Below are 15,184 nucleotides of genomic sequence, written 5' to 3' on the forward strand. Positions count from 1 at the left end.
TGATTCATATTTTTGATGTGATTTGAGGGCTCGACTAAGTTCGTATGACATTTTGGGACCTGAAGGAATGTTTGGTTGAGGTCTGGGGGTCTCGGGTGAGTTTTGGATAGTTAACAAATCGATTTTGCACTTGGTATTATGGCTGAAGAGTTTCTGGTGTTTGTATCTGGTTTCCTTATATGCGATCGTGTGGACAGGTCCGCAATCGCGTAGGCTTGTTTGGGGAAGTGGTGATTTTGCCCTATGAGTCGCAAGTGATGGTCTGCTTTCGCATGGGTTTGGATAGGCTGTGAATCGCGAACGCGTGGACAATGCCACGTTCGCGAAGAGGTGAGGAGGCAACTAGGTGTCACGCGTTTGTGCTTCGCGATCGTGTGAGGTAGGACGCGATCGCGTAGGTTGGAAGAGGCTGAGGTACGCATTCGCATGGACGTCTTTGCATTCGCATAAGGTAAGTTAGAGGGGCAAATTGTTTTGTGTTATGCCAACGCGGGGAAAAGGTCGCGTTCACGATAAAGAAAGTCACTGGGGCAGATTTAAATGTTCAAAAATGAGGGTTTGAGCTCATAACATAAAAATTAATTTTGGAGCTCGGTGGGAGGCGATTTTTGGAGAAATTTTCACGTGGGTGTTTGAGCTAAGTGATTCTTACCTAGTTTTGGTTAATTTCCATGATTATGCCTTTGATTTCATTAAATTAGAAATTTGGGGTGGAAAATTGGAAAAAATGGAGAAAGTTCTTTGGCTAAATTTTGAGGTTTTGATCGGGATTTTGGTATCAGATTTGAGTAATTTTGATATGGGTGGACTCGTGGTCGAATGGTTGTTCAGATTTTGTGACTTTTACCCAATTCCGAGACGTGGACTCGGGTGCCGCCTTTTGAGTTGACTTTTGCTTTTGATTTAGAGCTTAGTATTTTCTTATGGAATTGATTCATTTAGCTTGTGTTGATCGTATCGAATTTTTTGTGGCTAGATTCGAGGCATTCAGATGCCTTTGGTGAGGCAAGAGTGTGTCGGAGTAGAGATTTGCACGGTCTGAGATAAGTAACACTTCTAAACTTGGCCATGAAGGTTCAAAACCCCGAATTATGTATTATATGATTGGTATTAAGGTGACGCACATGCTAAGCGGCAGGCGTGTGGGCGTGCACCGTGAGAAAATATCCGGTCGATTCTATGAAACTGTATGGTGGATTTATCTTATCGATATCTATGTTTTCATCATGTGATAAAGTAATTGAGCTGCCAATCATGCTAGAAATCATCTTTAGGCTATATGCTGATATTGTTGGGACCCATAGTGGCCGTTTCTTGCTGTTGACTTATTGATTACATTATAATTTCATACTCAATCATATTTATTCATTGCATATTATATCTCAGTCTCTGTTGCTGTTTATTGATACATCATATCATCATTTTGGGATAGTTTCACGACATTGGGAGCCCGATAGAGAGAAAGGCTGGAGAGATTTATGACTGAGTGAGGATGAGGGCTTGATTATGAGTGAATTTTATGGGATCGGGCTGCACGTCGCAACATGTTTTATTAATTTGTGCCTAGATCTGGCTTATGATAGCGCTTGGGTTGAAGGAACCCCTCCGCAGTCTTTACACACTCCCAATGAGCGCAGTTAATTTATATTAAGGGATGGAGTTTTTCTAGACATGGATCTTGTCCGAATCATCTATACTTGGGGATGGATCTTCCCCATGGGCTGGATTGGCCCTAACCAGTACTGAGTGACTGACTGTTAGTTGATGTATATATATCCGGGATGGATCTTCCCTGAGCTAGATTGGCCATATACAATAATGAGTGATTGAGTATTCTGAGAGTGTGAGTACACGAGGCTTTCAGCATGGTGCATCACATTCAGCATGTGCTTTGGCATGTATATGTAGAGAGGTTATATTTCCCATATCATTTGGAATTTATCCATCTCACTTGTATTGAGTTTATCTGTTGAACTTTAAAGCATGCCACATTCCTGTACTGTTATTTCTATATCGAACTGTGCCTACTGAATTCGTCACTATTTTCAGTGTAAAGGTTAGGAGCTTGTATGGATTGTCTTAGTCCATTTTTAGATGTTGGGAGTGTTTGGCAAAAAAGAAAATAACTTAAAAAAAAAGTTAAAACTAGCTTAAAAAGCCAAAAGCCACAAGTTGGATGATCCCAACTTTTTTTTAGCTTAAAAGTCAACTATCTTTGACCAAGTATTTTACCCTCTTATCCCTAATAATATTTATTATTCCAAAAATGTCCTTCATAAACTTTTGAAATAATTATAATATCCAACTCAAACTTTAAAATTTGTCAGAACGGTGAACTTATTTTGACTTTAATAGCTCTTACATAGATTGTACTTAAGTTTGATTTTTTTTCTAAGAATTTAAACTCGTGTGCGACCAACAGTTCTAGTTGCATTGTAATTTCTAATTAACTATACGTATAATTTTTAAATAATTTTAAAAAGTACAAGTTTATTTTATTTTGATTTCCTAAATATTAGGAACTTTTACATAGTTCAAATAAGAAATAAAATAATAAAATGTGATAGTCATTTCATATGTTTTTCCAGTAAGCTTGGAATTTCAAGAAACAAATAAAAAATTTACATGGTTGAAAGAAGTGAAAAATAAGAATTAAACGATTATATTTATAAAAATTATCTTAGATGATCAGTTCAAATATTAATTATTTCGTATTTATATTAATAAGTTTGAAATAAAATATTATAGTAATAAGCTTCTTTATAGTGTTAACAACTTTAAGGATATTTCAGTCATTTTAATAGAAAAAGTGCTTACTAGCACTTGTTTACCAAATATTTCAACAGCTTTTTTTCAGCTCTAGCACTTTTATCCAAACACATAACTACTTATTTATAAAACCAGCTCCAGCACTTAAAAATTGATTTTAAGCACTTGTGCTTAAAAGCTACTTTTTTAAGCCAATCCAAACGGGCTCTAGATCTGTTACTTATTGAGTTGGTTCTACTCACGCTACATCCTGCACCTCGTGTGCAGATTCAGGTGCTTCCGGTCATAGCGGTTGCTGAGTTGCGGAGTTCGAATTTTTGGAGATCATCGAGGTAGCTTCTTTGCGTGCGCAGACCTTGACTCTCCTCCCTTATTTTCATTTTATGTTTCAGTTTTATTCTCTAGATGTTGTATTAGACTATATCCCTATGTTTCAGTAGATGCTCATGTACTCGGTGACACCCCGATTTTGGGAGAGATCTTGTCTTGAATTGTGAATTCTTATTCTATTTTTAAAGGGTTTTCCTTAAATTTAACTGATTTCGTATTTTTTTTAAAGCTTTAGAGTGTTGAAATGGTTGAGTAGTTGGCTTCCCTAATTCTACGATAGGCACCATCACGGCGGGTTGGTTTTGGGTAGTGACAAAAATGCAAGAGAATTGTTGGAGTTTTAGGGTGTGCTTGGCATCAAAGAAAATATTTTTCAAAATTATCAAAATATATTTTCCTTGAAAATATTTTTCTAAAAAATATGTAATTTTATCACTTATTTTTTCATGTTTCGTTGGTGAGTGAAAAGTTTTTTTCCAAAAACTAATTTTTTGTATTTGGTTAGTGAGTAGAAAATATATAATTTAGGCAAACACTATGGGGTAAGAGAGGAGCGGGGTTGGAGGGAGGGGAAGGTGGGTGGCGGTAGGGATCGGTAGGGGTGAAGAATAGGATGGAAAAGGTTGAAAAAGAGTTTCGAAAAATATTTTCCATTTAGAGGAAAATGAGTTCATACAAGAAAAATATTTAAACCATCCAAACATAGAAAAATTGAAAAATATTTCCAGAAAATATTTTCCTACGTACCAAACACATCCTTACATTTCGTACACTTTCTCTAACGTTTTGAATTGATGAAGTTTAGTTTCGAAAATTTACGTAATTAGCTAAAAGAAAAAAATTTCGAAGCATTCATGCTGATATCATTCATTTTCATGTAGAACTAGTCGATTATCTCCAACAAGTTATAAATATATGGCAACACAATGTCTTAATATTTCACTGCTGCAAAAGTAATAAACATAATTTAGGCAAAATTATTGCTGAACTTGAAAATTGAAAAGTAAGGTCTCTCTTAAGTTCTATCCACAGACTGTTCTCAGAAGAAAAAAACAAAAAAACTTTCCCCCCTAATTAGCTGACTTCTAAAGCATCAAAGAGCCATTTATTTAATAATAATGAAGACTTAGACTAAAACTTTGCATATCACAAGAAGGAATGAAAGGAGGCACCCCTTTTCCTATTACCTTCGAAATCATCTGTCCTCTAATGAGAATTTTCTTATTCAAAGACAAAAAAATATTCCTTCTTAATTCCTCTGCATCGTCCAATTTGCCTTTTGAATTCCGGTTTACCTTTATTATGGCCTGGCTAAGGGGACCATGGTGCTAGCTGCTTGGATTAAGATTGGATAATACACTGAAATTTAACCGGATCTCCCGAAATTAATGTAGAAATTCCTCACTGACATATTATAACACTAACAGTGCCATCTCGGGAGGAAATATAACACTTTAACATAATGAAAAAAATCAGACTAGACTAACACCTGATTTAAGAAAGGAATCACCGCGCTGTCCCCGCTGCCCGCTTGGCAGGCGGGTCATAAGCTAGACGACCCCAACTCATGGCCAGTGGTCTTTGATGGCCGAGAGTATGATATAAAAAAGATCGATCATGCGGAGGCTAGCAAAGTTAACCTTGAATAATGATAAATCAGACAATAAAAAAGAAAATATATCAAAAGAGACATAAATATTTAATGTGGTTCGGTCAATTGACCTACGTTCACGGCGGAGATGAGCAATCCACTTTAATAAAAGAGAGTACAAAATATCGGGAGAATAACCTCACGAAGAGGCAAACACAAGTGACACACTAACACTTGTCCCCTAAAGTTCTCCCTCTAGACATGACTCTTAAACCTGATACGGCTACATTGTGGATGCTATTGAATGGGAAGGAATGATCCTCACTTTATAGAAGTCCAAACCTTTTCAGGACTAGCCAAATATGAAAAATTTAAAATTTTCTTCTACAAGAAGGAAAATTCAATTATGATAAACATGTTGCCCTTTCCTTCAATAGATAGGAGAAACAAATATGGTAAGATAATTAAGACAATACCTAGCACGATTAGCATCTAATCCAAAAGGAATTCTCTTCTTATATTCAAGGTTGACTTTAACTATTGTATTTGCAGTAAGATGGATTTGGCTCTTGGGATTTACCTTAATAATGGGATGTTGCGGAGTTTTTCCCCATCCTTTTGGTGATTAATTAAGGTTTAACCATATTTTGTTCCTTGCAAAAATGAGTCTTTGCTTGTGCTTTTGCAGTCTTGAAATTAATCAATAGTGCTGAACCTTATGATTACCTACCAATATCTGAACTGTTCTCCATAATTCTCAAAACATCCGTAAAAGGAATGGCCCGAATGTGGATCCATTTATACCATAAACATGGATAAATGATAAATCTCAACTTTAGAAGTTACAGAGAACAGAATGTAGGGACTAATTGCCAAACCTTAGAGAAGCATCTAGGTTTATCTTAAGAATAAATTAAATTATCCACAAAAGACAAAGTGGTTCAAGATTCATTCTCAGACATTCACAATACTACACCAAATGATGGCTTTTGGAGTCATGACTATGGTTTAGATTATGCACTCCCATTCCCAAATGACTCCACCTTTCATATTGAACAGTCCCTTCTTGGGCCCATATGTACACCCTTTTGCCACTGTCTCATTTGTTTTTTAACTTTTCTTTATTCTTTATTACGAGTGCCATTTTGCTAAAATACGTTTTTCCTACTTATTTATAAACAGCCAACAATTGCAAAGTGAAGTTCACTCATGAAAAATTCCGCCCTTTATTTGAACTGTTTAATATTTCTTCCTCTTCAATTCCCTGTCAGGAACACAAAAATGGTACTTCTACCTTTCCTATCAAAGAAAGAATTATCAGATTCTGATCAATCTAACTCTAAACATCTTTCCTCAGATTCTTCATCATCATTATCTTCAAGGTCATTTTCTTCTCTCTACTCACAGCCAAGTCTGCTATCTGTTCTTTCTCTTTCTATATCATCTTCTCAATTTGAACATCTCTCCAACACCTACCACCACTGTGCAGCTACACTTACAGGCCACTCCTCCTACATATTCTGCCTATCTCTCGCTGGAAATTACCTCTATAGCGGCTCTTCTAATGGCGAAATCTTCGTTTGGGATAGAAATTCTTCAATACAGGACAATTATTCAACACAAAACATTGTTTCCCAAAGTTGCAGCGCAGTCAAATCCATAGTTATCTTGGGAGATAAGCTCTTCAGCGCCCACCAAGATCATAGAATCCGAGTTTGGAAAATCGACAATGGTACGCCTAATAAAAAATACAAGTGCATTGCCACCTTACCAACAATCAACGATCGTTGTACGAAGCTATTTTGGACAAGGAACTACGTACAAGTGCGTAGACACAAGAAATGCACATGGGTATTGTTGAATTATGTGACCATCTTATTTAAAAGCTTGAATTATCTGAGATAATACTTATTTATTTCATGTCTCAATACTCCTTCCATGCCTGATCTTGATTCATTTTCTTGGCCAAGCACATGAAAATATACATTTTGTTCTAATAGTATATCGACCATTATTCAAAGTGTATTATGTCTCAACAGGTACATCATGTTGACACAGTGTCAGCTTTAGCCTTATCCAAAGATGGCTCTTTGCTTTACTCTGCTTCATGGGACAGAAGTTTTAAAGTATGGAGAACTTCAGATTTCAAATGCATAGAATCAGTATGGAATGCACACGATGATGCTATCAACTCTATAGTTTTATCCAACAATGGACATGTTTACACTGGGTCAGCAGACAAGAAAATCAAAGTATGGAAGAAACAAGAAGACAAGAATCATACCCTATTGGCTACTCTAGAGAAGCACAAATCAGCAGTGAATGCATTAGCTCTTAGTGAAGACGGTTCTATTTTATACTCTGGTGCTTGTGATCGGTCAATAGTTGTATGGGAGAAAGAGAGCAGTAGTGCTAGCCAGATGGTGGTGTCAGGGGCATTAAGAGGACACAAAAAATCTATTTTGTGTTTGGCTGTAGTCTCTGATTTGGTATGCAGTGGATCAGCTGATAAAACTGTGAGAATATGGAAGAGAGGATTTGGAAAAAGTTATTCTTGTTTGGCAGTGTTTGAAGGGCACAGTGGTCCAGTTAAGTGCTTGACTGCAGCTTTAGATACTAGTGTAAAAGATGATTCTGGTTCCGGAAATTCTTACCTGGTTTATAGTGGTAGCTTGGATTGTTATGTTAAGGTTTGGAAACTTTGGGTTCCTAATTACCTCTAGAATTTATCTATTCGTACCTTTTTTACCTTTATCATAGTACGATATTGTAACTATAAAAGAGAACATATGACTTTATTTTTTTTTGATTGTTGGTTTTCTTACCTTTTCTGTTTGGGGGTTGGACAATGGAAATGGAGACGAGCTTTAGAAGTTCTCCATCCATTTTTATCTCAAGAGTTTACTTTATATGTTCTCATTCTCCCGAAATATTATCACTCTCCTATCCCTATTTCTTATGGTAAGCTATATTTACAGACAATGTGTGGGAGTAAGGAAATTCAAGAATAGTTTGTCTATTCTTTGTGCTAAGAGGTATGAATGTTAGTCCTATGGAATTATATTCTTTTGAGCATGTAATTTGGAAACTTAGTTTTTCCCAAGTCTTTAACAAAGAAATGAAATGCGATGGGACAAAAGAACCTTTTCCACATTAGAAGACTTTTCACATTTAAAACCTTTCCCAAATACTTGCAATCGCAACTGTAATGATCGGGCAGTCGTTTTTTAAGTCTCCTTTCCCTCTTTGATGCTTCCTGTGTCTGTTGGTGTTTTGTAACTTGCGGGATTAGTTAGTTTGGCTTCGGGAAGGTTTGAGAGTGATTGGAGACACTTAAGTCTCATTTTGAAAGCTTAAGTTATTAAGAGTTAATCAACGTTTGACTTTTGAGTAGATGGTCTCGGATTAGTAATTTGATGGTTCCAATAAATTTGTATGGTAATTTTTAACTTAGGCGTATATTCGAATTTTGATTTGGATGTTCATAGAGGATTTTGGATCCTTTTTCAGAAAGTTGGCAATTTGAAGGTTTAGAGAGTTTATAGGTTTGACCGGGAGTTGACTTTGATTTTATTAGATTTCGGTTGTTGTTCTGGAACATCGAGTACGTTCTTTTTGCTGTATGAAACTTGTGTACAAAGTTTGTATGTGATCTGAATTATTTAGACTTGAATCAAACGCTTGGTTGGTAGTTTGAAAGTTTTTGAACTTAAGAGAAGTTCAACATATGATTTGAGCTTCGATTCATAGATGTGATGTTATCATATGTGTTTGCAAGCTTTGGATAGGTTCAATTGTGTTTATGGACTAGGTGGTACGATTGGACATGGACTCAGGTAGCTCGGGTGAGTTCCAGACTATCTAGAGCATGTTTGGAGTTGGTTGAGTGCTAGTGTCGGGTATTAATTGCGTTCGCGAGGGTAGTCTCGCGTTCACGATGAAGGATTGGAGTTGGGGAGGATTTGTTCTTCGCATTTGCAATGTGTAAGTCACGTTCGCAAAGGGGAGTTGGGAGCTGGAGCTTTAGCCTTCGCGTTCGCGAAGGCAAGGTCGCATTCATGCGGAGGCTGGGCTAAGATGCATCGCATTCACAGAGGGTTAGTTGTGTTCGCGAAGGAGGAAATTTGCCATTTCTCAAACGAGAAGCTTGGACCGCGTTCGTGAAGGGTACCCCATAATAGAATATTTAAGTGTTGTATTTCATAATTTTTGCCATTCTCTCCTATTTTGAACCCTAGACTTGGATATGGGCAATTTTGCTCGGAGATTTTCATTTAAGACTAAGGGGTAAGTGATTTCTACTCAATTTTGACATTATTTCAAGAATCTACATGGATTATTAACACCTACAACATAAAATTTTGAGGTAAATTTGGAGGGTTCTTCCTACAACTTAAGAGAGTGAAAATTTAGAATTTTGAGCTATGATTTGAAAATCAAACACATATATAGACTCGTGGGATTATGGGTAGTCGGGATATACCCCTTGACTTGGGTTTTGACCATGCGGGCTCTAATTAACTTTTGTTGACTTTTTTAAATTGAATAAAAATTAAAGCTTTATTGTTTGGAATTGATTACTATGACTTTGTTCAACGTTATTGAGATATTTTTTGCTAGATTCAAGCGAGTTGGAGGTGATTTCTAAGGGAAAGACATTCTTGGAGTATTGATTTTACTCCTTTGAGGTAAGTATCTTGCCAAATCTTATTTTAAGAGAATACTCCTTAGGATGTGACCTTATTTGGCTAATTTAAATGTGTGAAAAGTGACGTATATGCAAGGTAATGAGCGTCTATGCGGATGCTATGTATGATTTTGACAGAAGTGGACTTTAGGCTTCTAGTATGCCTTGTTTGGACTGTGTACTTCCTATGATACCTATTTTGATCATTTGTATAGTTATGTGAACTCCTTGAACCATGTTAGAGACCATGTATAGGTTTCATATTGACGAGCACAAAACACAACACAAAATTGATGCTCGCTAGCCAAAGATAGTATAGTAAAATAATCGTCTCCACAGAGATTGAATTTGAATAATGCTCTAGTAATTTCTAGTTAACTACTATCCAGGATGATCAACACTTTGATTGAAATGTTATCAACTATAATTAACTACTAATTAAGATTACGAATAATTATACTTGATCATAGAGAATAAGAGTTGAACTAAAATGGTTTGTAAACTATATGAGAAATAAGAGTTGTGACATGATAGGTGTATGATAGCTATTCGAGATCTAACTCTGGTTGAGTTCACTTCTAAGGCTCTAATGATTCTCACTAATTCACTCAATAATTAGCTTAGAATAAGGTCAAAATTCCTCTTTCGATTTAATCTGAACTCTACAGAATAAACCAATATAAAGCACTGTGAATATATGCAAGAACACGTTAATGACATAGTCTTAAGAAAGTGTCTCTCGAATATTCTTCTAAATTTGTTTAATCAACAATTCAGAAAGCTCTCTCGATTACTAAGACGAATCACCAAATTAAACAAACCCAAATAATGCAATGATAACCACCAAAATATTTATCTTTCGATTAAATAAACAGGTGACTAAAGTTGCAATAATTCAAAGCTCCATCAACGTATTTATACAATTGAATCAGAGTTAAAATCACAAATTTCAATCAAACACCATATCCGTTAAACCCTATGGTAAACTACTATATAACGATGGAAAATTAATCTAAAAAGGTTTAAAGTCATAGGCAACATCGACGTTAATGATTCGATACAAACTCTCGTATTACACTGATTGTTGGTTGAAATCTTGTGTCTTCTTGCCTTAGTTGCTCCTCAAATCCTTCATAGGCCGAAACTCTCCTCAAAATTATATTTTTGGTGTATTTATACTATGTCAAAGTGGGTCCAGAGGGAACTAACCTTTCTAAGTCGAAGTGAGAAAATACTCTTGCGAAATTGCACAGGCGCGCCGCGCCGCGCTAATGGAGAAGTTCAAAGAGATGAATTATTTTGAGGCACGCCCCATTGCACTGACACGCCGCGCCTCATGACACTCCATGCGGCGCGGTAGTGCAAAAATATCAAAGTAATATGTTTTCCACTTTTTGATATTCAGAAGTGGTCCTTGACTCCTAAACGTGATCTCAGTTTAATTTCTTGGGCTTTTACTCAGATTTCAAAACTCCAATTTAAACAATTTAGCTCCACATTATCGTCTTAACTCGGAATTATTTTCTACAAGGCCTAAAACGCGTAATAAGTGCAAATCATCATCATTTAAGCTTAAGCACTCTCAAAGTGCAGTAATTAGAGTGTAAAATGCGGCTAAAACATGGAATCCTAGCCTACCATCGATACCCCACACTTAAACCATTTCTCTTCCTCAAACAATCAAACTACACTTCACATAGAGACAAAATTTTCATTAAAGACCCTTCTTAACTCACCATGCCAAGAATAAAATTAAGCACCATACCGTAACCACTCAGCCTCAAGACTCGACTCGAAGTACCACGTATTATTTAAAACATGCTCGCTTACTCTAAGATAAAGGACAAAGGTATTCTCTCTCCTTCGCAATCATGTTCCCTCATACCAAAGATAGAGATTACTTCCACACACAATAAAATTCATGAACAAATAGGAGCTCAAGATAGAAAGAACTCACTCACTCTCAGAAATAAAATTTATGTGCTGTAGAAGGCACACCATAGGCTTGCCTGTCATGTAATACTCTACTAATTTGAGGTAATTCAATCAAGGATCAAGTAGGACTTTATTTGTTGTAATGTCAGCTGCGGGACGGGTATAATACATATAGATCATAGTGACTACACTTCCCTAAACACTTTAATACATACAACTTCACCAATTCAAACCCACACTTATGTTGAATCGCACCCCAACGATCACAAAAATAATAGCTCTAAGCTCCCATTTTTTTTAAGCACAAACAAAGCAAGATTTACCACTTAGCAAGGAATAATTTTCTATTTACAAACACCAATATTTTTTTTCTTCTTCAGGCTTTTTTCTTCTGTTTTTTTTCCTCTTTCGATTCCCTACAAGTGACTCTCACTTTTTTTTCCCTTCAAAATACTGAACCTTTCTCATTTTTCTATAGTTCCACTCAAAAACTCAATCATATCTCCACTTAGATTTTGACAAGGTAACAACAATTATAAGTGCTCAGGAGAGGTAAACAGTTCGAATAGATGGTCAATTTAACAAACGGGTCAGGCTTGTAATGTGGTTACTAAAGAAAATAGGATTACAGGCTCAAAGGGGATAACTAGGATACATATAATTTAGTGGGTAATGAGCATATATATTGCTAAGAAAATGTCTCTATCACTTCCTAGACTGATTAAGACTACTAATTCGCTTTTCAAATACACGGGGCTGTTCTAGACATCAACTGACATGCACAGAATATCAATAAACCTTACTAATACCATGTCACATAATTCACTTAGGACTAGATCTATCCCGACTCTCTAGTCAAAGCAGTTAAGCAAGGTCGAAATCCAACAATTTAAGGCATTTATACATGAGTCAAGAAATTAGCCTAAGTGTCATACTAAGGCACTCACCACTCTCAAAGCACATCAAAGTTAAGACAAGCAATCTTCATTTAGCACTATTACACAATACTTCTTTATTCCTATTAATAGAAAAACTAACTACACCCGGTTCAAATAAAATCCTTAGAAAAGACCGTGGCACAAAGAAAATTCAAAAGAAAAATATTACACTATCTAAGAAAATTAATAAAAAAAGATATATTTTTGGATTTTCAAAAGTTTTTGATTTTTTTGTATTTTTTTCATTCGACTTCAAATCCCTCGAGAAGACAGTCGAGGAAATCCATCATCGCAAAAAGTCAAAACTAAACAATTACAATTACTAACTATTACATGCCAATTAGAACTGGAGTTAAATTATTACTGGCCAACTATTGTCTAATGAAAGCAAAAAATATATCAAAACAAAACCAAGTGGCAAAATCAAAAAAACAAGTACACACAAATAAGAATACCATATCCCATATTTAAGAAATTGCATTGTCCTCAATGCACAATAATAGAAACAAGGGTGAAATAGGTGACTCCCTGAGGCCCTCGGCGTAATTATCAGCATCCTTGAAAGTGCACAAATACCCCTCATTGTAAGATGGCATAGAGTTCACATAAGGGATGAAATTTTCTTTTAATTAAAATAATAATTAAATTTAGTTAACGGACAAAGTTAGCAAGGGGGAGCTTGAATTTGACCAAGTCGAAGCGAGCCGAACTAAAACACAAGCGAGCTGACTAAGCCTCAAGCCAGCTGAGCTTTGCATCCATGACTATAGCCTGTTTGGCCAAGCTTTTCTTGAGACAAAAACACTTCTTTTTTTGTCAAAAGTGTTTTTTTTTCTAAAATTAAGGTGTTTGGCCAAGCTTTTGAAAGGGAAAAAAGTGTTTTTGGGGAGAAGCAGAAGCAGTCTTGGAGAAGCAGAAAAAAGTAGTTTATCTCCAAAAGCACTTTTTTGAAAAGCACTTTTGAGAAAAATACACTTAGAAGCAGTTTTTTAAAGCTTGACCAAACACTAATTGCTACTCAGAAGTGCTTTTCAAATTAATTAGCCAAACACAAACTGCTTCTCACCAAAAGTACTTTTGAGAAAAACACTTTTGAAAAAAAAAAAACACTTCTCAAAATAAGCTGATTTTTGCAGCTTGGCCAAACGGGCTATAAGAGCTCACTTGGCCATGAATTTTTATTTTATTTTTTTTCGAATTTTTTTTACCTTTTTTTCAAAATCTGTGTTTGGACATAAAATTTCAATTTTCACTTGAAGATCAATTTTGGAATTTTTCGAAAATTTGAAAAAACTCCAAAAAACTGTTTTTCAAAATTTTCACTCAGATCCCTCACAAAAATTCAATAACAACCCAAAATTATATTCATGTCCAAACACAACTCTAATTTTCAAATACGATTTTCACTTGATTTTTTTTTTTTTTTACCTTTTTTCGAAATTTTAGAATTCTTATATCCAAACGCCCACAAAGAGAATAGAAAAGAAATGAAAAAAAAAAAAAAGGAAGAATCGATTTTCGCCGGGACCATGGTGATGTATTGAGGACAAATAAATGAATAAGGAAGGTGATGAGAATTACACCCGGACACAAAGATTGTCATCCTCTAGCCTATCTCCTATAAACCTATAAGGTGATACAAATACAAAATGTATTCTACGTACACTTGTTAACTTTACATTAATGTTTGGGGTTATGATTTAATATCTACAATATTTAATCTTTCTTACCAAGCTTATGAGATTTGATTTGCTTAATTAATTACTAGTGGATTCGGAGTTAGGCTAAAAGTCGCACTTCCAAATTTCGGATTTACCTCATATATATATATATCTTCCTTTCTTTTTACAATTTGAAAAATGTCTATTTTTTCTATTGAACCGGATAAGGATTGAGGAGATGGAACTTTAGGAGACAGAACAAAATCCTTGAGATATCTCTAAAGTTAAATTAAATAATTTTTGAGTTTTTAATCTTTTTCAAGTGAGTTTAAGTTATATGTTTTGACAATGTACAATTTATATATTATTTGATTAAACTGGCCTACAACAAATACTAATTATTTATAACAATCAAATCTGCTAACTTTAAAAAAATTAGACCAGGTTGATAGTGTAAGCAAGCTTTTAAAGTTAATGCATATACGTTGAATTAGGTCCGTAAGCACATATTAAAGCGCCACGTTGAGTATAAGTAAGTGAAAAAGTGCACTACTTATCTCTTTCTGCCGCAATTATAATTAACTAAACATACTTAATGATACTGCTAATCTAGAAAACATATATTTATTTTTTCGTGGAGCAGAATTACATCATTTAACTTTGACTTAAGGTGGTATGTATATTACATATATTGCAGAAATTGTGTGTCTGTGAAGCAGCGACATGTCCAAATACAGATGGAGCTGAAATCCAAGATGATCTTCAGTATAAAACTAGGGAAAAGTTTATTTAGACTTGGTTAAAAAAATTATTTTCGTCGGACAGCTGCCAGTAAAACAGATGAGTAGATTAATAATTGATATGAAAGAATATAATACCGAATGAATGTGTCAAGGAGTTGATCTGTTTATAGCTGATCACCAGATACTTTTCAGACTTGGCACACTCCTAGCCCCCAGGTATATATGTGTTTACCCTTAAAAATGATAACAATTGAATTTATACGTGGTTAAAAGGATATATGGATTAATCCAATACAAAATGATCAATAACATTAGACAAAGGAATTAAAGGTAAAACAAATAATCAAACCAGTAGTAATGTTAAGTCCGAGCTCGGGTATGAACTTAGTGATTGTTCTGCCCTCGGTTCGGAGCCATATATCTGTGAAGAACTATGAACAAGAACAAGAACTTTGAACAACTTAGAAGCAGAAAAAACAAGTGTATATTGCATTGGAATGCATGTTACAGTCTCCCTAAACTTTCCCTTT

At 35.2% G+C, this 15,184-nt stretch overlaps 1 protein-coding gene across 2 annotated transcripts; it reads left to right on the forward strand.

Moving 5' to 3' along the window:
* Window positions 1–5,920: 5,920 nt before the first annotated feature.
* LOC104237477 (protein JINGUBANG-like) lies at window positions 5,921–7,582 on the forward strand. 2 transcript variants are annotated; one of them, XM_009791631.2, is made up of 2 exons: window positions 5,921–6,541; window positions 6,730–7,582. In XM_009791631.2, the coding sequence occupies exons 1-2, from the start codon at window positions 5,972–5,974 to the stop codon at window positions 7,411–7,413; spliced, it is 1,254 nt and encodes a 417-aa protein (XP_009789933.1). In that variant the 5' UTR covers window positions 5,921–5,971; the 3' UTR covers window positions 7,414–7,582. The 2 variants fall into 2 exon arrangements, with proteins under 2 accessions (XP_009789933.1, XP_070027691.1); XM_070171590.1 differs by having other exon boundaries at window positions 5,921–6,514.
* Window positions 7,583–15,184: the final 7,602 nt, after the last annotated feature.

The sequence above is a fragment of the Nicotiana sylvestris genome, chromosome 4, assembly GCF_000393655.2.
Source record: "Nicotiana sylvestris chromosome 4, ASM39365v2, whole genome shotgun sequence".
NCBI classification, from domain to species: domain Eukaryota; kingdom Viridiplantae; phylum Streptophyta; class Magnoliopsida; order Solanales; family Solanaceae; genus Nicotiana; species Nicotiana sylvestris.